The sequence below is a fragment of the Dipodomys spectabilis genome, unplaced genomic scaffold, assembly GCF_019054845.1.
Source record: "Dipodomys spectabilis isolate Male_0828 unplaced genomic scaffold, ASM1905484v1 ptg000085l, whole genome shotgun sequence".
NCBI lineage: Eukaryota > Metazoa > Chordata > Mammalia > Rodentia > Heteromyidae > Dipodomys > Dipodomys spectabilis.
Window position 1 is genome coordinate 8781458 of NW_024870762.1, and position 21372 is coordinate 8802829.

At 39.4% G+C, this 21372-nt stretch overlaps 3 protein-coding genes across 3 annotated transcripts; 2 read left to right on the top strand and 1 right to left on the bottom strand.

Moving 5' to 3' along the window:
- Nucleotides 1-768: 768 nt before the first annotated feature.
- LOC122111534 (histone H2A type 1-C) lies at nucleotides 769-1219 on the bottom strand. The gene has a single exon (XM_042684400.1). It carries the CDS (start codon nucleotides 1203-1205, stop codon nucleotides 813-815), a length of 393 nt encoding a protein of 130 aa, XP_042540334.1. The 5' UTR covers nucleotides 1206-1219; the 3' UTR covers nucleotides 769-812.
- A 290-nt stretch (nucleotides 1220-1509) lies between these two features.
- Nucleotides 1510-14510, top strand: LOC122111540 (histone H2B type 1-C/E/F/G/I). The gene is made up of 2 exons (XM_042684406.1): nucleotides 1510-1923; nucleotides 14150-14510. Exon 1 carries the CDS (start codon nucleotides 1534-1536, stop codon nucleotides 1912-1914), a length of 381 nt encoding a protein of 126 aa, XP_042540340.1. The 5' UTR covers nucleotides 1510-1533; the 3' UTR covers nucleotides 1915-1923; nucleotides 14150-14510.
- Nucleotides 14511-15077: 567 nt separating this feature from the next.
- H1-6 (H1.6 linker histone, cluster member) lies at nucleotides 15078-17143 on the top strand. The gene has a single exon (XM_042684395.1). It carries the CDS (start codon nucleotides 16190-16192, stop codon nucleotides 16808-16810), a length of 621 nt encoding a protein of 206 aa, XP_042540329.1. The 5' UTR covers nucleotides 15078-16189; the 3' UTR covers nucleotides 16811-17143.
- The last annotated feature ends 4229 nt before the right edge of the window (nucleotides 17144-21372 follow it).

Genomic DNA, 21372 nt, shown 5'->3' on the forward strand with positions numbered 1-21372 from the left:
TGCTCTGGGAAGGCATGTGCAAGCCTTAGTCCACTGGGCTTCCCTCCCTATGTATTCCCACTCATGCCCCAACTTTGTCATCCTGGAGAAAATTGAACACCAAGAACCCAAGGAAACAGAATCCAAGAGGTTTTTGCATGGTCTCAGATTTGTCTCTTGTAGTTGTTACAAGATCACTAGTTAGCAAAGGTTTTCAGAGGCATTAGGAGTCCTTAAAATTTAGTTATATCCTTGTATGCTGAGCAGTGTTTTAGATTAGGAACATTTAAATGAATCATGATCTCTAAGATAAGTCAGTTTATCTTTCTGCTCAGTAAATTCGGTTCCAAAGACCTGAGTATATATATGTGACCCATCTTCCAAATCTCTCAAACTTAGCTCATGGGCTTTGTTTTTCGTGTGCCAGAACTGAAAATTAAGTTCTCAGGTTGTCACTAAGCTCGTTTTCTCGAGTTTAGTGCTTTTACACAACCAACTTCCAGTTTTCTGTAGTCTCCTTGATTTGTCTGCAGCAGGCTGGACTCAAACCGTGGTCCGTAATTCTCAGCCTTCTTAGTACCTAGGATTAAAGGTGTGAGCTACTTAAGATAACTACCTACATCTTAGTTCTGGTTGGGAGCTATAATCGTGTGCCAACCAACATCTCAGAAAACACATTTAACTTTACAGCTTGGGGCAGAACTATCCTATTTACTAACTTTATCGATAGTGGTTTTAGCTCTTTTTTTGATATTAGTGGGGGCTCTGAAAAGAGCCTTTGGGGTTTGAAAGCGTTTCCGGTAGATGAGGTGTCCGCCAACTCATTTGCCAATTCATTTGCCCTTAGCCTTGTGGTGGCTCTCGGTCTTCTTGGGCAGCAGCACCGCTTGGATGTTGGGCAGGACGCCGCCCTGAGCGATCGTAACTCGGCCAAGCAGTTTGTTGAGCTCCTCATCGTTGCGGATGGCCAGCTGCAGGTGGCGCGGGATGATACGGGTCTTCTTGTTGTCGCGGGCCGCGTTGCCAGCCAGCTCGAGGATCTCGGCCGTCAGGTACTCCAGCACGGCCGCCAGGTACACCGGGGCGCCGGCGCCGACGCGCTCGGCATAGTTACCTTTGCGGAGCAGCCGGTGAACTCGGCCCACCGGGAACTGGAGGCCGGCTCTAGAGGACCGAGACTTCGCTTTCGCGCGAGCTTTACCGCCTTGCTTGCCTCGCCCAGACATCTTCAAACGTCAAACGTCACAAAAGGAGATGAAAAAAACCACAAGAAAATAGTCACGTAGTGCGTAAAACATGGCTGCTTTTATAGACATTTCCGGGTTAATAGATTTGGTTCTCTGATTGGCTAGGGCAAACATCTATGAAATAGCCAATAGAAAAGCCGAGTTTCCATACTTTATTTACATAACCCGGCCCACGAATGACAGCCTTTTGGCTTCTCTTCCAATTAAATAACACTTGCTTAGTATCCCTCATTAGCATAAATGCTCTATAAATAAGGGAAATTCCCGTTCTGTTACTATTGCATTTCCTGTCTTTGGACATCTCAAGATGCCTGAGCCAGCGAAGTCCGCTCCTGCTCCCAAAAAGGGCTCTAAGAAGGCCGTCACCAAGGCGCAGAAGAAGGACGGCAAGAAACGCAAGCGCAGCCGCAAGGAGAGCTACTCGGTGTACGTGTACAAGGTGCTGAAGCAGGTCCACCCGGACACGGGCATCTCGTCCAAGGCCATGGGCATCATGAACTCGTTCGTGAACGACATCTTCGAGCGCATCGCGGGCGAGGCGTCGCGCCTGGCGCACTACAACAAGCGCTCGACCATCACGTCTCGGGAGATCCAGACGGCCGTGCGCCTGCTGCTGCCGGGGGAGCTGGCCAAGCACGCCGTGTCCGAGGGCACCAAGGCCGTCACCAAGTACACCAGCTCCAAATAAACCTGCCAAGTAAGCTTCAACTTCGTATCCCCAAAGGCTCTTTTAAGAGCCACCTACTATTACCAAAACAGAGCTGCAAGTGTCTTGTAGTGCTAAGCTGTTTTTACCAGCCAAAAGACTAAACATTGCTAGCATTTCAATGAGGTTAAGACGGTGGAGGCTGACTTTAACCTTGTGGCATTTCTTACACACTGTCGTTGGGGGAGTATTTTGTAATGTCCTGGGAAATGAAAGACCCAGTCATGATCGTACTGGCGTCAGAAACTAGCAAGAAGCTATTTCTTCCACTAGAGGTGCTTTTGCTACCTAGGTATTTTTTAGTCTGGTGTGTTTCACCAATCCTTTTTATTCGTTGTCCCTGGCAACTTTTCAGTACCTAAAACTTGTTTAGACTATGAGAAGTTTAGGGGACAGCTAACATGAAAAGTTGTAAAATACATAGGCTACCTAATTACTCATAGGACCCTCATCTTAAAATCTGCAGTTTTGATACCTGGGGAAGTGTATAGTGAATGAAAGACTTTGGCGAGTCCTCCCTTTGACCAGTGCTTTGCATTCTGCTGCTTGGATATGCAATATCCTGATAAAGTGTTAGGTTTTTGAGCTATTACACTTAATTAAAGTGAAAGTGCAAGTCAGGACACGGAAGATGTTTGTGATTCCACAACGGGCCTCAAAGATTTTCAGTGTATGGCAAGATTGCTTTTTGTATAATTCAGTCCTTTCCCTGCCTGCTGAGTAATCATTTTAACCATAAAATGCAGTCATTGCACAGGCTGGATGCATTAGCCTTAACTTCTACATAAATTCCCCTTTTGCTGTTTTAATTATCTTCTGTTTATTCTCTCCCCACTACAAGTGTCACTTGTTTTTTTCTCCAATGCAATTAAAAAGTACATTAGTCATTAACTCCTAGCGGGTTTATTTTTGAAGGTTCCACATCAAGATATGGTTTATCTTAATCCTATAACAAGAATCGGCAGTGATGGGAATGAGGAGTAGAAAAGTTCTCATTTTGACATTTTCCTTTCTTTTCTTTTTGGTGCTCCTGGAATTTAAACAGAAGATACTGTCCTACAGAGCCATTCTAGCCCTCCATTTGGCCCTTGAAAGATAAAATATTGTGATTTCCCAAGTCTTGTTTCTTCGTGTGTGTGTGTTTGTGTGTGTGTGTATGTGTGTGTATTTTGACTAATTGATGGTTAAGGATGAAATCTGGCTCATTAATTTTTTTAAGGATTGATGATATTTGGGAATTTTGATACTTTTTTGTTTGAAAACATGTAATCAAATGTTGGTTCTGGCCTTTGCTGGGAAGTTGTGTTTCATGTTTGTGTTTGTATGCATCTTTTCTCCTGAAAATTTTCTTTTGTGTGGTGCTTATACATTATGAGTCCAAATACTTTTCATTATCTGCAAAAATAGTATGCCTGTGTCAATGACAATTTGAATATAAAATAGCTCCCCACAATATGTCGTCCCCCACCCCCCCTCGGAACTCAGGGCCTGGGCACTGTCCTTGAACTTCTTTTGCTCAATGCTATCACTTTACCACTTAAGCTACAGCACCACTTCAGGCTTTTTCTGTTTATGGGGTACTGAGGAATTAAACCCAGGACTTAATGCATGCTAGGCAAGCATTCTACCACTAAGCCACATTCCATGTTGAACCTAACAAGAGAAGGCCAAGAATTTCTTGCCTTAAATCATTTAAAATATGATCCAGTAATTCCAAATGATTGTCCTTTCAGGCTTTCTATTAAAGGATAAAGTGGTGAGAAATCGGGCTACTAAGTCTGAAAAAAAGAGTGCTTCTAGTACGTGTGTAAAACAAAGATTTAATATTTTCTAAACCTTGATGCATTTATTATAAGGGATAAAGTGAATTTCCTACCAAATTTAACAGAGTAACAAAATTGCTCATCTAAATAATAGTGCCTCTGACCCTACATACTTTTATATTTCTTTGAAAACTTCAATTTGTGTCTGTGGCTCTGATTTTTAACTTGAGTTATTGCATTATTACAGTTATCCTATCTTGTACAACCACTGAAAAAAAATTTCTACTTGTTTGAATGTAAGTAATTTTTCAATACTGTGTACCTCAACAGGAAATGAATACATTATAATATCAACCCAAATTTAATTGGATTACATGAAAGACTTTATAATGCATTAATTTTCATTAAAAGGTCATTTTCTTCTTTTGCCAGTCCTGGAGCTTGAATTCAGAGCCTGGGCGCTATCCCTGAGCTTCTTTTGCTCAAGGCTAGCACTCTATAACCTGTGCCACACAGACCCACTTCTGGCTTTTTCTGAGTATGTGGTACTGAGGAATCAAACCCAGGGCTTCATGTATGCTAGGCAAGCACTTTACCACTGGGCCACCTTCCCAGCCCCCAAAGCTCATTTTCTAAAAGCTCCAAATCTCAAACTTTAAGGTGCTTTAAGGTGCTGCTTTAAGTTGTAACCCAATGAAAGATTTTTATGAATTTCATTAGTGGTCTTGGTTAGCAGGTTGTAATAAAAAGCATATATGATTTTAGAATAACTTGGAAAGTTTAATACTTGGTATATCTTTTTGTAAGAAAAAGTACATATTTCTTTTTCTTTTTCTTTTTTTTTTGGGTCCAGTCGTGGAGCCTGAACTCTGGGCCTGGGCGCTGTCCCTCAGCTCTTCAGCTCAAGGCTAGCGCTCTACCACTTGAGCCACAGCACCACTTCTGGCTTTTTTCTTTTTGCTTATGTGGTGCCGAGGAATCGAACCCATTTACATTTACTAAATTTGAGTAGATATAGAAGAGTAAAAATCACTTTATATAATTTAAAAATTGTAACTTATGCATAGAATAAATCATGTCATTTTAAAAGTTGAATATATTTTTATAATGTTCAAAATTATATGGACTAAGCCAGGTGCCAGCAGCTGACACCTGTAATCTTAGCTGCGTAGGAGGCTGTGATTTGAGGTAGTGGAATTAGTCAGATTCTCAACTACAGTTGCCAAGAAAAAGTCAGAAGTAGAGTTGCATCTCAAGTAATAGAGCATGAGCCTTGAGCATAAAAGCCCAGGCAGGCCCTGAATCCAAGCCCCAAGACTCTCTCTCTCTCTCTCTCTCCCTTTCTCTCTCCCTCCTTCTCTCTCTCTCTCACACACACACTATAAGGATTCAATGGATACTGGTGGCTCACATCTGTAATCCTAGCTACTCAGGAGGCTGAGATATGGGGATCAAGATTTAAAGCCAGCCCTGGCAAGAAAGTTTGTATCCAATATATCAGCATCAATATAAATATATATGTATATATATAAATATATATGTATATTTATACACACACACATATATATACATATATATACGTATATATGTATATATATATATATATATATATATATATATATATATATATGCCAGCAAAAAGCTGGAAGTAGAGCTGTGGCTGTAGTGGTAGAACACCAGCCATGAGTATAGAAGCTAAAGGACAGGTCTTGAGTTCAAGATCCAGTACTATACCTCCTTCAAAAAAAAAACTCCTATGCCTCAATATGTCAAGTTAAAAAACTGAAAACACAGTTTATGATAACTCTTAACTAAAATATTAAATCAATTATTTCCTAATCATTGGATATTACCAATATAGTATCTAACTTGAAGATTATAAGGTAAAAATCACAAAAGAGCTTCTACTAGTCATCTATTTTTATGTGTTTTATAGTGATCCATTATTAACAAGTTATAGAACATGTAGACAGTGCGTTAAGAATGACAGATGTGTTTTTGACATATACAATATACACGTGAGCTTAGAGGACAGACAGGTATTGGATAGCTGCCTGTTTTCCTAGTCCCTCTGAGGAAACAATTGCCTGTTCTGTTTAAGGACTGTTGTTAATACAAATACAACAGTGTCCAGTGAATCCTTATAGTATGTGTGTGTGTGTATGTGAGAGAGAGAGAGGAAGAGAGAGAGGGAGGAAGAGAGATAGAGAAGAGAGAGAGAGAGAGAGAGAGAGAGTCTTGGGGCTTGGATTTAGGGCCTGGGCACTGTCCTTGAGCTTTTATGCTCAAGACTAGTGTTGCCAGGTTCTGTAGTTACAGAGAAGCACACACACACACACACACACACACACACACACACACACATACATGTTTAGTTGGTGCTGTTTAGAATATAGCAAATTCAATTTATTATGTAGTCACTCTAAAACTACATCCTTTATCTTGTTTTTATGTAGTCATAATGAATGTTCATATGATAACCTGTTTCCTAAGGCACCTTTATTCTTTACCTATCTTAATTTCAAACTCTAAATTCAAAATAAGGAAACAATTTACATGCCTTTTATGCACCAAAACTATCTTTGGACTTTGCTTGATGACATTTTTGGGGAAAAAAATTCCCCCATAGCTTAATTAAAGGTAGGATGCCAAAACAACTAGTTGTATTTCATTGTTTCTAAAGAACAGTTAATGAGAATTGATATCTTCTGTTGTTATATGAGCAGGTTTTAATTCAACATGTCCATTTATGTGTTCACTGATGTAATGGTTTGTTGTTTTTTTTTTTTTTTGGGTCCGGTCGTGGGGCCTGAACTCTGGGCCTGGGCGCTGTCCCTCAGCTCTTCAGCTCAAGGCTAGCGCTCTACCACTTGAGCCACCGCGCCACTTCCGGCTTTTTTCTTTTTTGCTTATGTGGTGCTGAGGAATCGAACCCAGGGCCTCAGGCATGCAAGGCAAGCACTCTACCACTGAGCCACCTTCCCAGCCCCGGTTTGTTGTTTTTTTAATGCTTGGAAATCCCTTTTGCTCTATGCAAAATCATTTTTCATAATTATACCATATTCTACTAAAAATAATGTGGAAACCTAATATCCTATGTCTAGGTATAATACCAGGTTTTATAGACCTCAAGTCCAAAGTTCTGGATTCCCAGAATAGGTGTAGGCACTCAACCCTCATATGCTGAACAAAGAGACATGGTAAAGGGTAGAGAAAGAACATTTATTACATGGTAGCCATGGGAAGGCAGCATTTCAGTACATCTTCAGCCATTTTTGGAAGGTATCGACATTGGCTTTAGGTTACATAGAACAATTGGAATCAGGAGGTGAAGAGTACGAATAAGTTAAACAGTCTTGTCATAAGTATGATCTAGGTGATCATTAGCTAAGTCTGCCTTTCAAGGAGTTTCAGATGAGTTTTCACTTTACCATTGGAAGGAATAGAATAGATTGGGCCTGGAAGATGGTCTTCTAGTTTTGGACTGTTCTTTTTAAGATGATTAAGAAGATGATATTATCAGTTTGAGGGGCAGTTTGGTAACCATTTCTAGATTCTTATTCTGTCTTTCTTGCAGTACAGAGTGGTTGTAAAGTAACTACAGCAGAGAATAGCTCAGATCAACAGGCACAGATACAAACTTTGCAGAACTTTTGGTTAATTTTTCTATTGCAGATAGTCTACAGGTTTTACTTCTCTATTATAAAAGTCTTTTTAACTTTACTGGATTAAATCATTCTATTGTTTGACAAACCTTGCATATAAGTAAATGTATGTCTATATGTCCTTGAGTTACTGTTTGACAATATGAAGCACATTGAGCCTAAAGGGTGCTAATGCCTGATCATAAAGACAGGATAAGGATTATATGAAATAGTAAATTAAACAAAACACTAGTCTCTTAACTGTATTATCTCAATAAAATGGTCACAAAACATCCTTCCTTCATGAAAGACGTGAAGCTTCTGAAGAAAGATTTTGGAGCCAATTTGGTTTTCAGCTCACCACTTGTTAGCTGTGAGGTTTTGAGGCAAGTCATTCAATATGTCTGTGCCTCAGAGTCCTCACTTGTACCTTGAGATGATAATAACAGCTCTTGCTTTCTAACAGTGGGTAAGGATTAAAGATCTCTAATGCATGCAAAGTACTGTCTGCTGGTATTTGACAAAATTCTTTTTTTTTTTGGGGGGGGGGGGGTCCGGTAGTGGGGCCTGAACTCTGGGCCTGGGCGCTGTCCTTCAGCTCTTCAGCTCAAGGCTAGCACTCTACCACTTGAGCCACAGCGCCACTTCTGGCTTTTTTCTTTTTGCTTATGTGGTGCTGAGGAATCGAACCCAGGGACTCATGTATGCAAGGCAAGCGCTCTACCACTGGGCCACCTTCCCAGCCCCCACAAAATTCTTATATACATTCTTATACTAAAAAATGAGGCAGCTTATGGTTGAAAACCTTGATTGGAGTTAATATGTCACATATTGGAATTTTACTAATTATTTGATATATAAATGCCAACTGATTGTACTGTTTTTACCCAACAGATTGAGAGAAAATTCATTTTTATGAACACATAATTATTTCTATAGGATTACTTCTAAGAACATTAAAAAAAATCCATAGCTATAGACTTTGAATCTTCCAAATTTGGAACATTATGTAGATTTAGCATCTTATCAGATCATGTCAGTAATTTGTTAAAAGGTATTAAAATTAGCTTTTCTGAACCTTTACCTCATGCAATACAAAGTATTGACTAAGTATTAAATTAGATTAGGCAGAGTGCACAGCTGACTGGGACTTTATCTGCAAGACATACCACTATGTCCTAATTCAATGCTTTGGATTAAAAGTCAGCTTGACGTGTCTTGGGAATTGTGGGTTGACCATAAATGAGACAAAGGGAAGTTGATCTGGACAATAAGCTACTTTCTTCCAATATCTCAGTAGGAACAACAACAACAGAAAGATGAAACATTGGTTAACTTAATGACTCATGTGCCCTTACTGCCCAATGAATAATTGGTAGAATAATTTCTACAAAAATCTGGCTTCATGTCACTATACTTGATCATATCCCAGTATTAGTCCTTGCTGCTGGCTCACTAGGGATGAATGGATAAAAACAATGGAACTTACCTCATTATGAGGAGATAGTCACACTAAAGGAGGCAACTCTGATGTAAACCTAGTGACCTCATTATTTTTCCTTATCCTTTGATCTTATGTTCTCAACCTTAAGACAATTTGATAAGAATAGTTAAGAATAAGCTGACCTAGTGACACATTCCTTTGATCCACTGGACAGGTTAAGGAAAGATCAAAAGTTTGAGCCTAGCCTTAACTGCATCTACATAGTGAATTCAATGTCAGCCTAAAATATAGTGTGAGGCTGTGACTCACAAAACAAACCAAAAAACCCGAAACTTTGTTCTCACCTTTCCATTATTTTCTGTCCTTTAATTTTTATATTTTCTTCACTGTAATTGGCCCAAATTTAGATATAGTATATAGAAATACTGAATTTTTAAATTTGATTTTATTTTTAGATTTTGTTAAACAATTTAGGTGGTGGACCTTAGATACTAGATTCTTTTTTTTTTTTTTTTCTTGCCAGTCCTGGGCTTGAACTCAGGGCCTGGGCTCTGTCTCTGAGCCTCTCTGTGCCCAAGGATGAGCACCTACCACTTGAGCCACAGAGCCACTTCCAGCTTTTTCTGAGTAGTTTATTGGAGATAAGTCTCCTTTTTTTTTTTGGTTGTTGTTGTTGTTGGTAGTGGGGCCTGAACTCAGGGCCTGGGCACTGTCCCTGAGCTCTTCAGCTCAAGGCTAGCGTTCTACCATTTGAGCCACAGCACCACTTTTGGCTTTTTCTGTTTATGTGGTGCTGAAGAATCAAACTCAGGGCCTCATGCATGCAAGGCAAGCACTCTAACACTGAGCCACCTTCCCAGCCCCATATACTAGATTCTTAAATGCCCACTTTGTGTTTTAATGTGTGGAAATAAATGCAGTTTGAGAATATATGTACGTATATATACATGTATATATATATATATATATACATATATATATATGATAGTATAATTCAGAAATTCTACAGAAACGATGCAAGTTCTGATATCTTGAGTGGAAATAAAAACCTTGTAGCTTCAATTGTGGGCTGAAGATGCTCAGGTAGAAGTAAGAGTCTTTTGGAGAGTTTGAAAAAAAAAATCACTTAATATTCTATACTTTAAGAATCAGAGCCTGAGTTTAGACACATCAATTCTAAGCATAAATAAGGCTAAGCAGGTCCTTCTTTCTCTCCAGTACTGTGCTTTGAACTCAAAGCACTGAGCTTGCTAGGCAGAGACTCTACTACTTGAACCATATACCTTCAGCCTAGGCAAAGTAAAATTCTAGCTGCAAATGAGAGGAAGTTCCTTTGTCCTGCTAACATGGTTTGTGGCATCACAGTTCTAGAATGGCCTGGAAAGTGCTTTATCTTGCTTTCTAGAAATGCCACAAACACCTGAGACATATGGTTTGGCAGGCCTTCCCCTCCTCCTTCTGTTGTGTCTCTTCTGCTCCTCTCTCTGTCATGCAGTGTATTTCCAAATATGCATACATCAAGCTTTTCCTGATTTCCTGTTGTTACCATATTTTTCACCGTGTTCTTTAAAGTTTTTCCTTTCTATTCTATTCAGAAAATTTACTCATTCTGTGATCATCTAAGCCAGCTAGTATCTCTGATGCTTTGAGGCATTTGAGGTTTGCTGGGGGATAACATTTAGTGAAATCACTGACTAGGAGACCAGTTGTGATGATATTAAGACTTAGGCATGATGGGCTAAATTAGGGGGTAGCACGGGTGAAGGAGGTATGTTAATATGGATGGGAATATTGACTTTATTTCAGTAGATAAACCAAAGATCCAAATAAGGTAAGTAATACTGTTGCCTTAAACAAGTCCTCAAAACTTAGTAACTAACACCATAGTTTATTACTCCATTATGTACTGTCTCAGCATTGCGAGAGGATGAGGTTCCACTTTCAGGAAGAACATCTTCCATCTTGTACATTTGGTATCCTTGGGTCCCAGAAATCTCTGCTGGAAATTCCACATCAGTCCAACAGACAGTGGAAGAAAGACAAGTGCCACTGTGAGAGAGATTGTCATGAACCAGGCCTAGAAGTAGCACACATCATTTCTGAATGCCTTCCATTGGCCATAACTTATTCTCAGTCTCACATATGTCCCAGTGAAGCAAGAGACTGTCAATGTACGTATGCAGGTAAAAAGCAAGGTTTGATGTGTGAGAAGCAAGTACATTCTGTTATTATGTCCTGTTCTTCTTTGTCTTCCCCCTCTTCTTCTTTCCCTTTCTCTTATTCCTCTAACCCTTTGGTTCCTATTAAAAGGCTCTACAAGGGCTTTTCATTAGCCATAACAATATCTAGCTCAGGTTGAATACAGGCCAATTCTTAGATGACTGACAGAGGGAGCTTCTTCACTTTGCCCTGACCCTGAAGAACTCGTCTGGTTCTTGTTCCTCCAGCTGCTTTGGAGCCATTGTCACTGGCTAATTCCCTGGAAAAGGAGAAAGTCATTACTCTCAGGATATGTATGTATGTATGTATTTACATACATACATATATATGTATATATATATATGTATATACATAGATGTATGTATATATACATATATACATACATCTATATGTATGTATATATATACATACATACATACATATATATCCTGAGAGTAATGACTTTATATACATACATTATATATATGTACATATGTGTATATATGTACATGTATATATGTATATATATGTATATATGTACATATGTATATATAAATGTATATATACATATATCTATATATACATATATACATACATGTACGTATATACATATATGTATATATACATATGTATGTATATATGTATACATATATATGTGTGTATATATATATATATATATAAAATGTCTCTACTGAAGAAGACTGGCAGCAAACAATAGAACTTAAGTATATAGACTTCAAGCAAGGGATAAGGTCTAGGAAAAGGGTAAAGACAAAACAGGGAAAGGGAGATTATATATAGTTGATATGATATGATATTGCAAACATGAATATCAATGCAAATGCTTAATATGATAATAGTAGCTAACTGTGATGTTGAATAAGCACCAGGTAGTGTTCTAGTGTTTTGCCATATTAACTTTATAGTCCAGGAGTAAAATGTTAGTGGGAAAGCATAAAGGAAGCCCTTTAGGGATAAACCAATCATGAAAAAATGGAGAAATAAAGTCCTATTATCCTTCACTATTATTTTTGCTGTGTTGATTGTATGTGTGAAATTAGGAAGGTTGGTGTACAGATGCATGAAAGTACACAGAGGTATGGGGTTACTTTCAGCAGTCTTTAAGTTTGGTGATTTTTCAATAGTGTCTAAGAGAACATGTACACTACATTTGTTAAAGCTACTGGGCTTTAACAAATAAGCATGGGAACATCAAAGATGGTATCTTGAGTTTGTAGAGATGGTCAAAGACCATGACCCTCACCAATAGGAAGGAATAACTTCTTTGTGACTACACTGATTACAGGCTCTTCTGCCAGGTAGATCTTTATCAAATCCACATGACTTTGATTATCCCCATCCTCTTTTAAGCAAGTGCATGCAAAAGATGTAACAAAAATCTCTCAGGGCTGGGAAGGTGACTCAGTGATAGAGTGCTTGCCTTGCATGCTTGAGGCCCTGGGTTTGATTCCTCAGCACCACATAAGTAGAAGAAAAAAAAAAAGCCAGAAGTGGCGCAGTGGCTCAAATGGTAGAGTGCTAGCCTTGAGCTGAAGAGCTGAGGGACAGTGCCCAGGCCCAGAGTTCAGGCTCCACGACCAGACCTCCCCCCCCACCCAAAAAAAATCTCTCAAAAATGAAGTTATGTTTGATGTAACAAGTATGAGTCACAATTTCAAACCCTCAAATGAGCTGAATGTGGGAATGCTTGTCACAGAAACCCACATCTTCCTGGTAGACCAATGGGTCAGCCCAGAGATAGTTGAGATGATTCTCTATTAAGCAAACACTGCATACCTTTCTCTACAGCAGATTCCAACATGTGGAGAGCATAAAACAGGATTCATTATTATTACGTTGTCAAGAAGAAGGAAAAAAATACATTTTATAATACTTCAAGAAAGAGCATTTATTTGGTCACTTTTCCATTCGATATATTTTGTTTGATATCACTTCTTAAAAAGAAAGAAGGCATGGAGTCATTTCCTCTGCCATCTACTCAAAGGGATTAGAACTTGACAGAAGGGATGCTTCTCAGAACTTATTTTTTCACTTTATGAAGAGAAGGTTTGATTTTTATATTTTTATACTTTTATTATCATAAGGGTGATGTTCAGAGGGGTACAGTTATATAGGTGAGGTAATGAGTACATTTCTTTTGGGACAGTGCCACCCTTTTCCTCATTCTCTCCCAGTTTTCTAAGAACTTTTAACAACTGCTCTTGGTGTGAATAAGAAGCATGAACTATGTAACCTATCATCATTCAAGGATCTTTGGTATCCCTCACTGGTAGCTCCACAGGGATCATGGCCAATCTAATGTAACCATTTTAAACAGTCTTTTCACCTTGGCATGTGTGTCTCCTTTGTGAAAAACTCTTCTTTTCACATGACAACTTCATATCCTTTAATATTTTGCTAAAATGGTACTCATGGGACACTGACTAGGTCACAGTCATCATTTGTTTTAGCAGTATACACACACAAGTATACAGTGTGTGGATTCATGGAAGAGGCCCACCACTCAACAGCTGTACTACCTGGGAAATGAATGCCTTTTCTCCTCATCTATAACGCAGGGAAAATGGCAGTTGTTGCAATAACTGAATGCATTACTATCATTATATTTTGACTATGAAATGCTCCCCCTCAGCCTCATGTGTTGGGTATCTTGTTGTTAGCTGATGGGCTTTTGAATGTGACTGGATTCTGCAGGCTATAAGTAAATAAGTATACTAATAATCCTTTGGTGGAGACATACGATGATGGCATTATTGGGAGTTGTTAAAAAAAAAAGTAGGAGGTCGGATCTATGGAGTGTATAAGTTACTGGGGTTAGGGGGTGTCCTTGGGGCCATATGTTGCTCTGGCCCTTTCCTATATTCATTCTGCTTCCTGCCCACCGTGATTTGATCCGGTTTGCTACTTCTTCCCCACTATGAGGGTCTGAAATTTCTGAAACGATGAGCTAAAGTAAATCCTTCCTCTCTTAAATTCTAGGTATTCTGGACACAGATATGTAAAAATTTTACCAACACATTTATCTATAAATTGCTTAAGTAATTTTCTAGAACGAGAAAACATACCATTATTCTCAAGAGTCAGAATATCAGATATCTGATGAATTAAAGAACTAAATTGGTCTTTTTTTTTTTTTTTTTAAACAGGAGAAGCAGCCATTAGACATATCTTTTCTATGCTGGACTCTGTTTCATCTCACAAATGAAATGATGAAAATGGATGATATTAGAAGAAGATAAGCAACCAGTATTTTAATATTAAAACATTAGTTTTTTTCCTCCAAGTATAAAAATATTAAGTGTTTATTGTTGAAATCTGTGAAAAACAGAAATGTACAACAAAGAATATTTTTCCTGGTATCTCCTGTTCTTTTTACATATATGTGAGGTAATTACCTATATAAATATGAATATATGATCTACATGTAATAAATAAATACAATGTATAATACAAATGTGTGTTGTGATATAAATAAACATAGTTTTTTATAGCTTCAGTTAAAATCAATTATGGATGTTTAGTATTTATGAATGGAGACTTATGTGATTAGTTCTATGTTGTTGAGTATTTTGAATCCTTTTTAAATGCAATATAGGTCATGCAAATCACCTATCTTTACACACACACACACACACACACACATACACACACACACATATATTTTGCTGGTCATGGGTCCTGAACTCTAGGTCTGGACGCTGTCCCTCAGTTCTTCAGCTCAAGGCTAGCACTCTGCCACTTGAGCCACAGTGCTGCTTCCGGCTTTTTCTGCTTATGTGGTGCTGAAGAATCGAACCCAGGGCCTCATGCATGCAAGGCAAGCACTCTACCACTGAGCCACCTTCCCACCCCCCTATACCTTTTCTTAAAAGGAGAAAACTAGGTCAACAAATGGCCAAGATTGTTTGCTTAAGTGCTTGCCTTGCATGTACAAGGGGCTGGGGCAGGGAGGAGGGAGGGAGGGATGAAGAATAGGCTATGCTTGTCCCACAATTTGCACAGCAGGCAGACCATGAGTTGAACTTTTTCTCAAGAAAACAAAACATAAACTCCTACAGTTCCTTGGCCTATAATAATTACCAAAGTTATCATACAGACATTTGAGGATCTTCACAAAATAGTCTTAAGGGGTTTTCTTCATCTGAAACCTTGGGCTCCAATCACATTGAGCTTTTCTTAGTATTTTCCTGAAAGGCCTGGCCTTCATGATCAAGCATTTAGCTCCAGCCTTATCACAAAGGCCTCCCAGGAGAAGCTTTAACAGAGTATCACTTTTCTGACACATCTAGCACAGCTTGGATCTGTGGTTTCCACTGGGCTATTCAGGCCAAGGTTCCTGACTCATGATACGTAATTATTTACAAGCAGGGATTGTGTCTGTTTAAAGGCAGAATAAGGGGTGGGGGGTGGACAGTGGCACAGAGGATTAATTTAATGAAAAGAGAAGAAAAACTCAGTAGTGGAGACACAGTCATTGTTTCATTGTTTTACTCCATCCTTATGGGTTTTCCTATGTTGCTTCAGACATGAAGTAGCTTTTGTCACAGACAATTTATGCTGTGTAGATTAGGCCTTATTGCATTATGCTTACCTAAATAAGTTTACCTGAATAAGCACATAACCCGAAATTTTTATTAAAGTTTAGTACATATTGTCTAACTCCATAGAGAGATAGCCCAAGAAAACTGTGTTACTTCCCTCACACATATAACTAATTTTCAATAAAATTGGGATAAGAATAATTTATTTTCTTCCCCACTTAGAAGCCATCTATATAGAAGACCACTCAGATGAGATGAAATAAGTTTTCTGCCAAAAGTTACTTTTTGAATTTACAATGAAAAGTGGAAGTTTGATTTCTCTCCTTGACTTCGGCTGCAAATTGAAGGCTTTCTCGAATAGTTTTGGCATGAAAGGTCATTTATCATTAAAAGATAAAAAGACATGTGAAATCCGGGTCCCCACGGATCATCTGGCAGTGGAACCTGGGTGATTCTGTCCAGAGCAAATTTGGGGGATTCAACTTTTGAGGGTAAAACAAACACAAATTCTCCCTCTCATGGGCGTTGGTGGCGCCTGAGAGATGCACCAATCACAGCGCGCCCTGCCCTATATAAGGCGCTGAGGGGCCTGCAGCACTTTGCACTTGTTGCCGGTTTTTATGCTTTACGGTTGTCTGCAGTGTTATGTCCGAGACGGCTCCCGCAGCTTCGACTGTACCTGTTCCGGGCATTATGGAGAAGCCTCCGGTCAAAAAGCGAGGGAAGAAACCCGTTGGTTTGACTGGTGCCAGTCGCAATGTTCGGAATGCCTCCGTATCCAAGTTGATCACTGATGCTCTGTCCATGTCTGAAGAAAGGTCAGGGATGTCCTTGGCCGCGCTCAAGAAAGCACTGGCAGCTGCCGGCTACGACGTGGAGAGGAATAATACCCGCATCAAGCTGGCTCTGAAGAGCTTGGTGAACAAGGGGATTTTGGTTCAGACTAGAGGCACGGGTGCCTGCGGATCCTTCAAACTCGGCAAAAAGGCTGCTCCTGAAACAAAGGGCAAAGCCAAAAAGCCTGGAAAATCCAAGAAGCTGGTGTTATCCAGGGATTCGAGATCTCAAAAGAACGCCAAGAACAACAAGGGCGTCAAGAAGCCGAAGGCTACACCTAAGAAAACCGCCGGCAGTGGAAGGAAAGGCAAAGGGGCAAAGGGCATTCAACAGCGCAAGAGTCCGGCGAAGGTGACCGGAGGGAAGCCCAAAGCTGGCAAGCCAAAGCTGGGCCTGCAGAAAGCTACGAAGAAGGCAACGTCGAAGTGAAGAGCTTTAAACAAAACCAGTTTTCAAAGAACCCAAAGGCTCTTTTAAGAGCCACCTAAATAGTTTTAAAAGGGCTCAGCATTTGACTAGAAGTCGCTGAGCAAGTTGGGGGTTGCGATGAAGTGAAGTCAAAGCCAATGGGCTCAATGGAGATCTTGAGAGGGCAAACACTGAGCTTCTTGTGTGTTTTATTTCATCCCTCCCTGCACAGTTGGGAGTTTAATGTAAGGAGAGCTTGCATGTAAATATCCACTCTATTCTAGGAATAGCCATCAAAGGGAGATGTATGTGAAAGTAGCCATCAGTTCGTTATTTCAATCTCCCCCCCCCTCATTATACCTAGGTTTTCCTGGTCTTCAGACTTTGAAAGGATCAAATATGAAGCCCTGGTGTCTCAGAATTGGGGATAGAGGGAAATAGCTTTAAGGAAAATTAGCCTCTAGGTGAAAGTTGGAGTCACCAAAATCACAAAAAATGCCTTTTAGTGTTTGGGTACAGTTGCAAGTATATTGGATCGTGTTTATACTATTAGATGTCTAGCGTACCAAGGAATGCACATATATTACTGGTAATTATTATAAAATTGTGTAATACTATGGCCTAATGAGATTGTAATTCTAATATGTATAATTTATAAAAAGAACATGTCAACTGAAAATCAGCTAGAACACACAATAGGCTGTAAAATGTTAAGAACTTGAAACCTTAATGGAAACATTTGTAGTTCCATGTTGAAATCAACATTGAAATCAACCTTCCATAAGTTAAAAAGTTGTACCAGGAAGTTGAGTCTGAGCTCAAGTGCCTTTCTTTTAAATGCTTGGATTTTCTCTTAATTTGTGGTTTAGTGTTTTTACAATAACATATTAGTGCCAAAATCTTGCCTTTACACATAGTCTGTATATTAAATGTTAGTTGCCCTTTTTTTTTTTTTAAGCCAGACATCATTTGTTTGGGACTTTGAGAAGTTCTTCCAAAGTACTTGACCAGAACCTATAGTTCCCAATTCCTTCTTCTACTTCCAGAGAAAGGACCTATAAGAGAGTGTCCTTTTCTGAGTAGTAATCAGTGTGTCAGCATGCCAGGACAGACCAAGTCTTGTATCTTTCATGAATACAGGGCTTGCTTCAGTCCAGGAGATGCTTCTTTGGAATCTTGAAGCCAATAGTCATCTCAGCCAGTCACTACCATGATTGTTCTGCCCTGGGGATTATTATAAATATTAATTCCATACTGGAGTAGCTTTGATTAAAGCCCAAGACAAAACTATACGCTTTATTACTTGACATATAAGGATGTTCTTCGGATGGTTCCTTAGGTACTCACCTCTCCACACTCCCTTGTGTAATTGGACCTTTTTGGTTTTTGTACTAAAATAGGGAACAACTAAACATAAATGGCTTCACTGTATAGTTTCAACCATAGCCCTTGCTGTACTGGATATGATGAACATGGTTCCTGTGAGGTTGGATTGTGAAGATAGTATAAGAATGGTTTTATTATCCTAGTATGGCTATGTGACCCTGATCTGACCATTCTGCCAGCTACTGGCTATCTTAAATATCCCTCAGGGATGAAGATAAATGGCTAGCAGCCAACATGTCTTTCAATACCAGGGGGATCCCCCTAAAATTGGGTTTGTGTGGGCTGGGAAGGTGGCTCAGTGGTAGAGTGCTTGCTTTGCATGCATGAGGCCTTGGGTTCAATTCCTCCTCAGCACCACATAAACAGAAAATGCCAGAAGTGGCACTGTGGCTCAAGTGGTAGAGCACTAGCCTTGAACTGAAGAGCTCAGGGAAGGGCCTAGACCCAGAGTTCAAGCACCACGACCTACAAAAACAAAAAAACGAAAACAAAAAAAAGTGGGGGTTGTGTATAATTCTGTGCCTCCAGCTTTTCAGTAGATCATAGTATATGATGTTTAAAATGAGATAACTGCTGGGCGCTGGTGGCTTATGCCTGTAATCCTAGCTACTCAGGAGGCTGAGATTGGAGGATCACAGTTTGAAGCCAACCCAGGCAGAAAAGTCTGTGAGACTTTTTTTTTTTGGTCAGTCATGGGGCTTTAACTCTAGGCCTGGGTACTGTCCCTGAGCTCTTCAGCTCAAGGCTAGCACGCTACCACTTGAGCCACAGTGCCACTCCGGCCTTTTTTTTCTATTTATGTGGTGCTGAGGAATCAAACCCAGGGCTTCATGCATGCAAGGCAAACACTCTACCGCTGAACCACCTTCCCAGCCCCTGTGAGACTCTTATTTCCCATAAATTATGCAGAAAATCTGGAAGAGGTGCTATGGCTGAAGTCGTAGAGGGCTAGCCTTGAGCACAAATAGGTTCAGGGACAGCACCCAGGCCCTGAGATCAAGCCCCAGGACTGGCAAAAAACAAAAACAAAAAGCAGGTTAGCCACTCAAGTTTCTTCTAATTTGAGGAGCCTATTAGAAGGTTTTTTTTTCCCTTTGGCCCTTTTTTTTTTTTTTTAAGCCATAGAATATGACCCTTCACAAAACATGAGTTATAGAAAGTACTTCTTTGCAAATGATTTGGGGAGGGGAGGATTTGTGCAGTATGAGCCATAAAATGTGACCTAAGTCTCCTGAGTAGCTTTGGCTTACAGGCATGTGCTGCTAGTGCTCAGCTTGCATCTTTGCTTTTCAAAAATACCTATTTTATCACCATGTTAGTATGACAAGATTTCCAAAATCACAATAAGGTCTATAAACGCTAATATGGGGCTTTTCAACTTTTTATCACTTGTTACAGTGAAGGTAACTGGTCAAATTTAAAGTATTTCTGACAAAGTATCTCAGCCTTTTTCATGACTTAGTGGGTGGCCTTGAAACAGGTCTTTTTGTTTCAAAGTACCATGGGTTTTCCTTCAGCTACCAGTAATAAAGAATGCTACCCTGAATGGTAGTAATCTGTAGATTTTGGACTGAATATGGTTCAGGAAACCTCTCAAGACACAAATTCTCCCTAGATTCCTGCTACAGCTTTTGAAAATTTCCACCTTAAGAATTATTAAGCTTAAAATAAATAAGTAAACCAATATACCAATAAGAAATCACCCAACCTTCCCACACTGTAGTTAATACACAAATCCCTATTTGAAAACTTAGGATGAAACTGTGACCTGAGAACTACAGCATAGTTTAGCATCAAACTTGCTCACATAAAAAGAGAAAGACAAGTGGAAAGATGCTCAAAAACAGCAGGAGAACTCAAAATACATTTAGTTTCTAAAACTTTAAAAATAATTAAGTGGTGTTTTTTTACCCCAAAATTGAGTTTTTAGGAACTCAGCATCTACTATCCACTTCCTACCACAAATACCTTGTAAAGCTTGAAGATCAAGCTTTACAGAGTAAAAGTGCAATGCCTGAGGTCTTTGGGAAATTTCTAGAATCTCAACGTGTGTGTGTGTGTGTGTGTGTGTGTGTGTGTGTGTGTAGTGTGCATGTGTGCCAGTCCTGGGCTTTTAACTCAGGGCTGAGCACTGTCCCTGAGCTTTTTTGCTCAAGGTTAGCACTCTACCGCATGAGCCACAGCTTTACTCTGTTTTTTTTTTTTTTTGGTCGTTAATTGGAGATAACAGTCTCATGGACTTTCTTGCTCAGGCTGGCTTCAAATCATAACGATCAGCTTTCAGCCTTTCGAGTAGATAGGATTACAGGCATAAGCCACAGGCACCCGGCTCTACATGCTTTTGAATTGTGAAAGTAACAATATATTGTGTATACAAAATGGTAATGTCATGCAGAAATATTGTAATATTGTTATAATCCAGGGATCATTCGTTGAAACAAAAATTATCATCCAGATTCTACAGATTCAAAGTTATAAATACCGAGCCATACATGAACGTGTTTAATGTTTAAAGTCATGCAAATTAGAGTGATTGTCACTGTTGCATTCACTGTAGTTAATTAGAAAAAATAAATAGTAGTTTAAAACATAATCTAATGAGAAATTTTGGCCATTCATAGAAAGTTTTTATCTTTTAAAGTGTGATCACGAAGAGTATTTCATAATGATTCAAGTAACCACAGCAACATTAAGCACACATCATATACACTATGAGAAAAATTTCAGCTTTTACTTCCCAGGTTGTTTTTCTTTTGTTCTGTTACCAGTTCAGGCAACTCAGCATGTCTGGGATTCTAGCTGGTAAGCTGTGTTCTCTAGCATTCATGAGCTTTCATCTGCAAGTGTTGCTACTTGTACCAGCTTCTATGTAACTCTTTGCTCTCAGGAAAAAAGGGCATTCCCTCCCCTCCCCCCCCCCCCCCATTAGCTCTCTAGTCATGTGACCACTGTGGTATGTGTGGTTACGGCCACAAGATGTCGTGCTTCCCCTTACTACCACCCTTTGACACGATGTTTGCCAATGATGAAATAAGACAAAATTTAAATTGTAGGCATTCAATTCTAAAAATAGATGACCAAACCAGAAAAAATAAGCAAAGTAACAAAAAAAATAGATTTACCACTGAAGTAAAACAGAGTTTTATAATTTCTTGGTAAATACCACTGAAAGGTCATAGTTGCTAGCATCTTATAAA

What these genes read in the sequence shown, in the direction of transcription:
- LOC122111534 (XM_042684400.1), bottom strand. Translation starts at nt 1,205, where the DNA reads ATGTCTGGGCGAGGCAAGCAAGGCGGTAAAGCTCGCGCGAAAGCGAAG.
- LOC122111540 (XM_042684406.1), top strand. Translation starts at nt 1,534, where the DNA reads ATGCCTGAGCCAGCGAAGTCCGCTCCTGCTCCCAAAAAGGGCTCTAAG.
- H1-6 (XM_042684395.1), top strand. Translation starts at nt 16,190, where the DNA reads ATGTCCGAGACGGCTCCCGCAGCTTCGACTGTACCTGTTCCGGGCATT.